Genomic DNA, 11,157 nt, shown 5'->3' with positions numbered 1-11,157 from the left:
GCTTGGAGGGGAATTTTCTGGATACTAACGAGCAGCTGGCTGAAGTGGGGATGGATGATGGTTCTGTTGGAAATTCTTTGAAGGGTTCCACAGAGGCTGCGGCACAGCTTGAAGAGCAAGTTTGCGATAGACAAGCCGCCTCACCACTTCACTGACTGCTATACCGCCGTATTGGTGGGATGAGACACTGACCCGGTGTGCTGCTGCCGAATGCTTGGCCGGGGATCAAGACTGCTGCGCTATGTATCGACCATGGCCGCTCACGCACCTCCAGCCGAACCGTTGCTGGTTGTCCTAGGCTCGACAGGCACGGGTAAATCCGAGGTGAGCCTCTCTCTGTCCCGACTGCAGAAGATGTTCATCGTTCTGACGGCGTCGCATCGCACAGCTAGCCGTAGAACTGGCAAGGCGGTTCAAGGGCGAGATCATCAACTCTGATGCCATGCAGCTCTACGATGGCCTGCCCATCATCACAAACAAAATCAGCCAGGAGGAGCGGCACGGTATCCCGCACCATCTGCTAGGCCACATCCCGCTGGACGACACTCCGTGGGACGTAGAAGCCTTCAAGACGGAGGCCACCAAGGTTATACGCGAAATCCGCAGCCGTGGAAACTTGCCAATTCTCGTGGGAGGGACGCAGTACTATGTTGACCCCCTCCTGTTCAAAGACGTCATCCTCGATGATGTCAAGGCGGACCCGTCTCTATCATTTCCCATCTTGGAGCAGCCTACAGATGTGCTGCTGGAAGAGCTGAGGAAGGTTGACCCGATCATGGCGGAGAGGTGGCACCCGAACGACAGACGCAAGATCCAGCGATCACTCGAAATATATCTGCATACGGGCAAGCCTGCATCCGAGCTGTATGCTGAGCAAGAACAGCGCAAGGCGGCAGCCGCTCGGGAATCAGGAACCAGCCAGCCTTGGGAGAAGCTGCTCTTCTGGGTCTATTCCGAACGGGAGACTCTGACTGCGAGACTGGACAGCCGAGTGGACAAGATGCTCGGTGCTGGGCTGTTGGACGAGGTCCAGGAGCTGTTTGAAATGAAGCGGCGCAAGGCCGCCGAAGGACAAATACTGGACATGACAAAGGGCATATGGCAGTCGATTGGATACAAGCAGTTTGAGCCATACATGACCGCCAAAGAAGAGGGCAAGGACCCAGAAGAACTCGAAAAGCTCAAGGCCAGCGGACTAGAGGATATGAAGACGGCAACGCGCCGATACGCCAACTACCAAACCCGATGGATCAGGCTGAAGCAGATCCCACGCCTGAAGGAGCAAGGCCCCGGGGCGCTTGGCAGCTTATATCTGGTCGACAGCACCGATGTCTCGCAGTTCAAGACCAACGTGGTTGAGCCCGCCGCCGAGATTACCGCCAGGTTTCTCGCTGGAGAGCCCAAGCCGATGCCCACCGAGCTCTCAGACGTGGCCCGCGAGGTGCTCACGCGAGTGAGTGAGCCTCCGCCCAAGGAAACTCCGTTGAAGAAGACGTGCGAGATATGCCAGACGGTCTGCGTGACGGAGCAGGCCTGGCAGAGGCACATTAAGAGCGCCGCACATAAGCGAGTCATGAAGAAGAAGAAGAGACTGGCGCTTGTGCCGGTAGATCAGAGTCGAGACGACCGCTCTGATGCGGAAGCGTCATCGGAGCCCGATGTAACCGCACTCTTTGCTACTTGAGACCGCATTTACACAAAACTTATTAGGCGAATACGACCAGGAGCCAAACCGCGGCAACATGATGTGCTGCAACTGCATGCCGTGCCATCTCAATATATCATCAGAGACCGGGTCCACGAGATTAGGCTCGACACTTGTATTCGCATCATTGCAGAGCCATTATCAGGCTATGTGCCTTGACAGTGCTCGAGCTGTACGGAAAGAATGGAGGTGCAGGTCGACCACTTGACTTCTGCTCCGGTTCTCGATGTCAGAGTGGTACGCATGGACCCTCCTGGTGTTGCAGCTCATGCATTCCTGCCGACGAGGGATGTACGGAGCCTGGTCTTGGCCAAGCATCCCAATGTTGCGCATGAAACAGCCGTGTCTGACTTGGTCTCACATGTGCCGAATGGATGTCGCATTCGTTGAATCCTCAAGGACTTCGCGGCAACATTCAGGATGCAAGGGACACTGGAGGACTCATCCGGCACACGGGAGCCTTGGTCTCCGACGCCTACTTGCTACTTCACATCAATAGGGCTGGAGTTGTTTGGGATACGAGAGAGACAAGAGATGATTCATTCTGGTCCATGCCATTGCCGTGTATGGGAGTATCCTAAAATCAATCTCGCTGAATGCATTTCTCAGCTTTAGACAACCACCCAAACAGGAAATTCCACTCAATGATTGTTCTCGAAGCGACAGAAAGGTTGATGCTCCAGTGCCGGAAGATGCGATGTGATGCTTGCAAACCCAAACAGAGAGAGGGAAACTTGAAACAGGGGGGAAAAAAAGACTGAAAATCGTGATATCTCTGATCGAGCCTCGCTCATGATTCATGATGATGCGAAAAAAAAGCTCCCAAGCTCTGAACCGTGCGCCTTGTAAACTCCTGGCCAGAAGATGGCTGACAAATAGGAAAAGGGGAAAAGAGACAGAGAGAGAGAGAGAGAGAGAGAGAAAGGCTGTTTCATCTTCATGGGAAGGGCACCAGCCTGGTGTCTCCCGCGTTGCTTGTTTATGTTGCCCCGTCAGAAGAGACCAAGATCAGGCAAGCCTTGCTGTTGTAAGGGAGGGGGGCAAGTGTGAAGAGCAGACAAAATCGCCGAGACAGGCCATTCGTCGAATGGGGGATATCAATTGTTTTTCTTCTTTTTTTCTGTGTTGGGGTATATCTGTTTCTTCTTCATTCAACTCATGCGAAGCCAGCTTTCATCATGCTCCACAGAGCCTCAAATGAAGGGGAACGAGATTTAAAAGGTCTGCTTCTCAATCGTGGGCGCCTTGACGCCGGGTCCGCCGCGCGAGATCCACGCCTGGGCCTCGCGCACGACGCCCTTGAAGAAGGTGAGGATGGCGCTGGAGTCGCCGTGGGCGTCGCTTCCGGGGGCGGCGTCGTTGAGGGCGTCGAGGTAGATGGTTCGTCGGGCCATTGTGTGTGTGAGAGAGAGAAAGAGAGAGAGAGAGAGTGTGTGTGTGTGTGAGTGGTGTTGAGGTTTTGTGTGTAAGTGGCTGCGTTTGGTGTTGATGTTGGTGTCTTGATGGGTGACAAGACAGGTGAGGAAGAGGATATCTGATTTATATATAACAGAGAGAGAGATCCACCGTTGATGGATAGATGGCGATGAAGTACAAGTGGAAGCAGGAACAGGAAGACAAAAAGCCCATTCCAGCGTGCGCCCACCCTCATTCTTATACCCTTCCTAGCACCTCATTCACAAGCCGGGCCCATCACATCGGATTCCCTTCCGCTCGACCCCATCCAGACAAGACACATGCCGCAACCAACAACAACAACAACAACAACGACCCCCAATAGTGTGACAAGGTGGAGGGTACATAAAACTGATCCAAAGCGGGCGCAACGCCGGCTGGCTGGGTTGCTGGACACACGGACAGGCAGACAAGCCACTCCCACTCCTCCAAGCCCCATTCATTATGCAGAGACCCCAGCTTTTTTTTCTGTTTTTTCTTATATTGTCACCTCCGAATGCAATCACTTGTCTCTGCTGCATTCATTGCATGTCTCTAAACTGCTACAGTACTCTAGTCGTGCCATTTAGTTTCTCTCCTAAGGCACGACCTGCATTTATCCAGCCAATCCATCCATCCATCAACTACAGAGCAGTCATTTCCAGATGAATCAATCATCGAGCCGACGCCGCTATCTTCCTCACACTCTCACCAGTCAATCAGCACCCCCTGCTCGCCACCAAAGAACTCCGCAAGCCTACCCATTCAAGCATGGATTCGACATATGGGCCAGTTGACATGTAACTTTTCATCACTTTTCCTCTCCAAATCTGCCCTTTTTTTTTTTTTTTTTTGGCCTAATCACATGTATATCTTGTTCCATGCTCTAATAGTGCCCAAGTCAGTCAGTGCCTGGAATTTGTCCCCGTCTTCACTGCCCTGGCCGTTTTCCACATGATTGTGTCATACACCGACACCCCCGGTGCTGGCGATTCAAGACAGCAAGCATGCATTCCGCTGCCTATCCTACCCAGGGCATGGATACCGTATGCCTGAGCCCTTGTTCTTGTATTGAAGTGTCGTTGTTACGTAGTCCCTCCGCAAATCCCATGACATTCTCCGTTCTCAGTCCTTGTACAACCCGGCAATGTCAGGCCAAGGTCGTACAAGACAACCGCCGCTGCGCCGCGCTTTTCACGTAGGTCGTACAAGGATATGCCCTCCCGTAGCCGCCGGCACCTTTACCTCGTGATGTGATCTGCCCCCCATATGCCTTCGCCTCTCATTAGCTCAAACCAGGCTCTACTAGTAAGTTGTATAATCGTAACCATGATCCCTTCCGCTCGACTTGGCCCTCTCGATGCGGCAATCCCGCAAATCATCCCAAATCAACACACGCAGCAACCAGTAACGACTTGGAAGTTGAACCTACCTCGTCACCCAAGCACCAAGATCCCTAGAGAAGAAAACGAACAAGCTCGAAACGAGCTCCATGCCTTGGACGCCGTCAGCACACACACTAAAAACGTCGTACGAATCCAAAGCCTTCGAAATACCACGTTACAAGCAACCTCTTTTTTTTTTTTTTTTTTTTTTTTTTTTGCACTTCCCTCGAGTACCTACGAATTGGGTTTCAACGAGATCCCAAAACGCAAAACACGATGCTTCCCCCAAACGCAAAGCACAGACATTCCAACGCATTGGGGGAAGGGGGGGGATAACGTACTTTTCAGCGGACATTCTTGTAGACGGAGTTTCCCCGAAAGTGCAACGACAAAAAGAGGCACGCACACAATTCCTGATAATGCTACATGGTCCGCAAGGTAGATAATCAGAAACAACCACAACCAACAGCAAAATCATTGTCCTAGTTGTCCTAGTCCGGTAGGTAGGTACCCGTATAACACACCCTGCAATGGCCAGAATAAGAGAGGCAAGTTGGTTCCCCGCATCTCGCTTCGCCTCTGACACATCTCTCGCTTTCTACCTTTTCCACTTACTCACCACATAACTGCACTACATAATCACGATCCATCGATTGGTTTGATGAGAAGATATCCTTGCCTTTTGCCAGACGTGAGTATTCAGCTCCTTGCTTCACCGACCTGTGACTCCCTACATCACCGCTATGGGGTACATTGTGTATGTATGCACTTCAATGTGGGTTCGAGGTCCGCTTCACATGTAAGGGCTATACATACTATCGCCACATCACTTCCATACCGAAGCTGCAGGTCGGCCCCTTCGGTCCCAGCAACAGCTGCTGCGCTCGTGCGTTGACGATATGGATCCTGTCGGGCCCTGCCGCTGCCCCGGTCGCAGGCAGGAGGGACAACTCCGTCACCTCGTCAGCGTCTCTCGTCGTCCGATGGCTTCGCCCTGGCGACCAAGCGGACCTCACCACCAGCCGGGATGCCCAATAGCAAGGGCTTCGTATGAAGTAGTTACATGATCATGCTGCAAACTTGTATGCTAGGTACATGTGCTGACCCATATCCGGCCGCGGCTATCAACTACTAGACCCTGGATATCTCTGCAGGAATGAGTCTTTTTTGCCCCCTTCCAATGCTACTGCAATGCTGCTCCATAAGGTATGAGCATGTGTTACCGCTGCTTGTCGCCATACCTCGTAAAGCCTTGGGCCCCTTCACCAACGTGCATCGTTGGACGGGTCGCCAGGCTGTGTCGGTAAGGCAGGCAGACTGCCATGGTTACACCGCATCACTCTTCAACCGAGTCCGTCCCTCTCCCATTGGCCTGCTCGCCCCGTCTACACCCACTCTGCCCTCACAGAGTCCTTGTGTGGAGCTGGCTACTCTCCTCCCGCAGACTCTTTAGCTGCCGATCAAACTCCTTGTTCGCCCATTCCCAGTAGGCGGTCCAAGCCCCCGTTGCCGCCGTGTTGCTGGTCGCCGCCCCGGCGTTTCCAGTCATCGCCTTCATCTTGTCCCCAAGGAGAAGCGTCACCCTCAGGATGCTCTTGTTGGTCTCCTCCTGCTTCTCCACATCCTGCTTGACGGCGTTATCCTTGAGCTTGATGGACAGCACACCGCGGTACGCCTCGGCAATCGAGTCGAGCCGGCGGGCCGTCTCGTCAGGGTCGATGATAATCAGCTTGGATATCATCAAATTGCACAGCTGGCGAATGTCATTGTCGTCCTTGAGGCCGGCAATGACACGGTCGTAAAAGTCGATGTTGTTGATCCGTGTGAAGGCCGTCTCCATCAGCGCGTAAAGCGTCTCGTACGCACTCTGCACCGAGCCTGTTAGCAACGTGCACAGCCGAGTCCCATGGTGTAACCATCTACTTGCCTTGCGAACTTCCAAGCCGTCGTCGACCTTGTGCTTGAAAGGCCCCAGCTGGACCTCTCGAATGAGCTCCTTCTTTATCACCGATTCGCTGAGGACAAACGGCAGCAGTTCGCCCAGATGCGGCAAGATGAGGTCCGGTTTGTTGTGGGCTGCCGAGTTCAGCGTCGTCATCGCCAGTCGTCGGATCTCCATGTCGGAATCCTGCAGCATGACCAGCAGCATCTCAACGAGGACGTTTCGTAGCATCGCATCAAACGTCTCATCGCTCTCGGGAAGAGTGTACCTAACAGCCTGCACTGCCATGGCACGAATCCCTGGTGACACGTCCTTCAAGAGCGTCTAACGTAACATTAGCCCACATGTTTGCTTGCTTGCTTGCTTGCGGCCCCCAGGCGGGTTCGTCGGTTCTGCATCGCGACTCGTGCCAAAGACTTACCTGTAGTTTGGGCATAAAGGTCGCCGGGTCCAGGGTCGCAAGGCGGCCGACACACTCGGCGCAGATAATCTTGTTGTCAGCATTCAGCGATGCTCCAATGAGCTGGTCCCAGACTGCCGTTGCATAAGTCTGGAGATCGGTAGATTGAGCCGGGATCGACTGCAGAATCTCCTTGATGGACTGAATCAGCAAGTATTGCGTGTTGCCTCCGCTCTCCATCGTCTTGAGAATCACTGGCAGATACTCGGGCACATTACCGGACCCGGCTCTGCCGAGCGCAATGGCAGCGGCCAGCGACACCTTGTCTGGCTCCGAGTGAAACTGCTCCAGAAACAACTGAGGCTTGAGAGGCGACTTGGCCCCCAGCCTCATCCCAGACTCTCCCAGCACCGCCAGAGCAAGGCTTATGCCGGCCTCGTCCCCCCGCTTTGTGCTACCATGAAGCTCCGTGACGAAACTGTCGAGAGACACGCCCGCCGAGGTGCCGCCGGTCACGAGAAGGGTTCCTATCACCTTGCCCACGACAATCGGGTCGCCCTGGACGCTGACATCCTTGAGGAGGCCCTGCATGAGAGGCTCGCCGGCGCCACTCTCGCCGACGCGGCTGATCAGATCGAGCAGCTGATCGAGGACGATGTTGGCGAAGTGGGATTTCAGCAGCTGGCAGAGCGCGCCAATCAGCTCTTCATTGACAATCAAGCTTGCATGATCCTGCACCATGCTGCCCAGGATGACCAAGGTCGGTCCGAGGAGATGCGTATCGCTGTTCCTGATGGCGGGCAGCACCGCTGATACGATTCCCTGAATCGTAGCTGGTTCTAGCTTGCCCTGCGTGGCTTTTGAGAGCACAAGGTGCTTGAGGGCCTGGATGCTGGAGCCTCGCAGGGAACGATTGGCCTTGCGCAGCTGAGCGGAGAGCTCCAGGGCGACATCTTGAATCCATTGCTGGTCTAGTTGGTCGGGCGACACGGCGAACGCCGCAACGTTATCGACGGCGCGCACCGCGGCAAGGCGAGTCGTCTCGTTCTTCAGCCTCTCCTGAATAATGTTCAGAGCGGCAGCGCGCTTCTCAGCCGACAAGAGACCGGATCCTTCCGCGCTGGAGGTCCTGGAGATGAGAACGCCAAGAGCGTGAATAGCACGCTGCCGGACCTCTGCGTCAACGTCGTTGGCAGAGCCGCGGTCGATGATGACTTCGTACAGCTTGTCCAGGTCGTCCTTGAACTTTGCGCCACCGTTGCGCGAGCGCGGCGGAGTAATGGTCTTGACAAGCTCTTCTGATGTGCGAATGGCCTCGCTTGAAATTTTATAGAATCGGTCGTGGACCGCCGATGCCACACCAGCAACAACCTTGCTCAGATATGGCTGCAGGACCGAGGACGAATGCGTCTTGGCGATATCGCTTATAAGCTTCAACGAGGCAACGCGGAGGGTGCTTGGCGTCGCGGAGGCAGAGCCTCCTGCAGCCGCGAGAGAGGACGAGATCGCGCTGGTGCTCGAGGTCTTGACAGCATCGACAATGGGGCCGATGATTTCAGGGAAAAACTCGACAAGACTACCGTGCTGAACAGAGACCAGGTCATCCAGCATGCTGATGACGGCCTGCTTTGTGGGAACAGTCTTGCCCTTCAGCTGCTTGGTCGCGGCCTTGACAATAGCGGGGGTAAGGCGGGAGAGGTCCGCCCGTGGGCCCTGGGATGGGATCTTCTCGGCAGGAAGCGATGTGATGCTGGAGCCCGCCATGAACTTGGCAGCACTTGATCCCCCGGCGCTACTCTGCCTTCTCCTCTTGCGGCTGAGAGGCATCTGCGAGACCAACTCGGGCTCATACTCGTCACGAGACAGATCCACCGTGTGAAGACCTTCGCCAGTCTTGCGGATGAGTAATGACAGACCAGAGATGACCTCCAGGCGAACGTTTTCCTCTCTCTCCTCGATACGCTTGACAAGAGCGGGAGCTGCCTGGTTGTACAAGACACCATTGTCCAATAAGTCGCCGCTGCCACGGGTCGAAATGAGCGTATAAATTGCCTTTGCGGCACAGCGACGAACTTTCCAGCTTGCGTCGTCATCGTCGTCCTCGAAGCCGTCGTCGTCTTCAAACTCATCGTCCTGGTCTTCCTCTTCCTCGTCATCCACATCCATCTCCTCGTCGTCGTCCACCGCGTAATTAGGATCATACTTGAGATATCGCAAGCAAGAGGCGAGGGTGGCGTCCGTAAAAGGCCGCATCTCCTGCGGGCATGAAGCCAAGAATGCCTCGAGTGCGACCAGCGCAGTTTCGCGAATCTCGTTGAACTCTTGGCCCAAGTCATCCCCATCGCTAATCTTTTCCAAGTGCTCTTCCAGCTCCTTCTCAGACAGGGCATCGAGAATAAAAGGCATGGTCTTCGGAAGGTGTACGCCGAACCTGGGAGGGATTGACCGAGCCATGCTGCCCAATATGGAGATGTAGAGACGACGCGTGACGGGCGGGATGTTGGGCTCGGACAAACCGGCTGTTATGCGATTGATGACGTCCTCCAAGTGCGCATCCGTGAGGTAGACAGCGAGCATGGAAATAGCCACCACAGCCCTCTTCTTGACCACAGATGAAGCCTTGTCCCCCTGCAACAACTGCAAGACGACTTCCTGCATTGCTTCCACTTCGACCTGCTGTAGCAACGGTCCGAAACATCTGACGACCTCGACTAGCACATCAACCGCCTCTGCATTCACGCCGTTATCATCCTGAAGCAGCCCTGCCGGAACAGGGGGGAGGTTGATTCGGGGTGCTGACGGGACGCGCGTGAGAGGTCCGGGCCCAATAAGCCGTGGGATCAGCACGCGGCTGACAGCGTTGTATGCCTCTTGAACACCAACAGAGCTTGGGATGCCCGGAATCGGTCGAGGGAGCGCGGTGATGACGGCTCGCAGTGCCAACGAAGGCACCGCGGTGTCCACAGAGTTCTTCAGCTTCAACGACGACAGCTTATCGATCATCGGGGCAATGATGGGGGTCGGGATTTTGCCAACAAGCGGCCCGAGACTACAGGTTCATGGATTGTCAGCTACTCCCAGTCTGCATTCATAGTTGCAAAATCCAGAGATCAAACAGACCACTTGATGGCAAGGTTCTGCACCTCTCCATTCTGATCGTCCAGCGTCTTGATGATGCCATCCACAGTCCTGGCAGCAATGTTGTAGTCGTGCTGGAGGAAGTCGTCTCGCGCAGTGGTGAGCAGCTGCAGCAGGTCGTTGAGGGACATGAAGCGAAAGTCGGGATCCGCATCGCTCAGCTTCTGGACATGGCCTATTATGGCCTGTGGCGAGACCTGAGCGCCAGAGGCGGTAGCCATGATGAGCTGCTCCTCGCTGGCTTTCAGAGGGCGGGAGTGATGGATTCAGCGCATCCACTTGGAGCTCGCGGGCGTGTGATGCTGGAGCTGGATCCGAGCAGTTCGGGCGAAGAGCTGAGTGCTAAAGCTTGAATAATCTGTTGAGGGTGGAAGATGGAGGAAACGATGCTGGAAGTGGGAGATGCGAGATCGAACTGGTGACAGGCCGTGATGTTTGTTTGCTTGAGCGGCTGTTGGTGGGGTCGAGCTTCAGGCAGGCGGGGGAACCTGTAGGTGACAAAGATGGCCTGTAAAACGTCACCGAAGGAGAGCAGCGGCCTCCCCACTGGAGCTGCACCTCATGCAGAAGGCAGGCTGAGTCATCAAGCCTGGACCTGGTGAATGAAAAGAAGGAACACGTTCAGTTGTATTGTGAGATCTTGCAATCGTACAAGACCATTATGCTGCTCTCTGAGGGAAAAAGAAAAAAAATTACAGTAATGGAGAGAAGCAAGAGATGTGGGCAAGTTGTTTACGGATGGACAGTGGCATGGCGTTCAACCCTGGGCTTACCTACCTGCACCAGCATCCGGGCTTGTCAAGGGTCTCCAGTACGAAGTACAGTTGATGTAAGCCATCTTGTGATATATCAAGATGCCATGGCCACATGTATACCAGATATAGTATGCAAGGCAGGTAAAAGAGATTATCAGCTTTGAACCATTGGGTATGCCTAAGACTTGACATCTGGACAATTACCTGTCCATAACGATCAAGGCGGGCGCTGTTGTCATGCAAAGACCTCAGCTTCAATCAAATCACCTTGCCCACGAACCATGGATTCCAGCATGGAGGCATCTCAATGTTCAAAAATAGGCTCTTTACTTGACCATATTATTTTCTTTCGTTCGGCGAACGTCATCTACTTGCGTGAACTTCAATTACCTTCATTC

General features: G+C 54.4%; 3 protein-coding genes across 3 annotated transcripts; 1 reads left to right on the top strand and 2 right to left on the bottom strand.

Annotated features, from left to right (window-relative positions):
- Positions 1–252: 252 nt before the first annotated feature.
- CCMA1212_004074 (tRNA dimethylallyltransferase) lies at positions 253–1,684 on the top strand (the record flags this gene model as incomplete). The annotated part of the gene is made up of 2 exons (XM_073701393.1): positions 253–324; positions 389–1,684. 2 exons carry the CDS (start codon positions 253–255, stop codon positions 1,682–1,684), a joined length of 1,368 nt encoding a protein of 455 aa, XP_073560156.1.
- A 1,235-nt stretch (positions 1,685–2,919) lies between these two features.
- On the bottom strand, positions 2,920–3,099 carry CCMA1212_004073 (uncharacterized protein; the record flags this gene model as incomplete). The annotated part of the gene is made up of 1 exon (XM_073701392.1): positions 2,920–3,099. The coding sequence occupies one exon, from the start codon at positions 3,097–3,099 to the stop codon at positions 2,920–2,922; it is 180 nt and encodes a 59-aa protein (XP_073560153.1).
- Positions 3,100–5,926: 2,827 nt separating this feature from the next.
- Positions 5,927–10,225, bottom strand: CCMA1212_004072 (uncharacterized protein; the record flags this gene model as incomplete). The annotated part of the gene is made up of 4 exons (XM_073701391.1): positions 5,927–6,391; positions 6,461–6,790; positions 6,888–9,915; positions 9,987–10,225. 4 exons carry the CDS (start codon positions 10,223–10,225, stop codon positions 5,927–5,929), a joined length of 4,062 nt encoding a protein of 1,353 aa, XP_073560154.1.
- Between the last annotated feature and the right edge of the window lie 932 nt (positions 10,226–11,157).

This window comes from Trichoderma ghanense, assembly GCF_004382785.1.
Source record: "Trichoderma ghanense strain CCMA-1212 chromosome Unknown scaffold_3, whole genome shotgun sequence".
Lineage (NCBI taxonomy): Eukaryota > Fungi > Ascomycota > Sordariomycetes > Hypocreales > Hypocreaceae > Trichoderma > Trichoderma ghanense.
The sequence above is the reverse complement of the archived record's forward strand: the minus strand, read 5'-3'. Positions and strand labels throughout refer to the sequence as shown.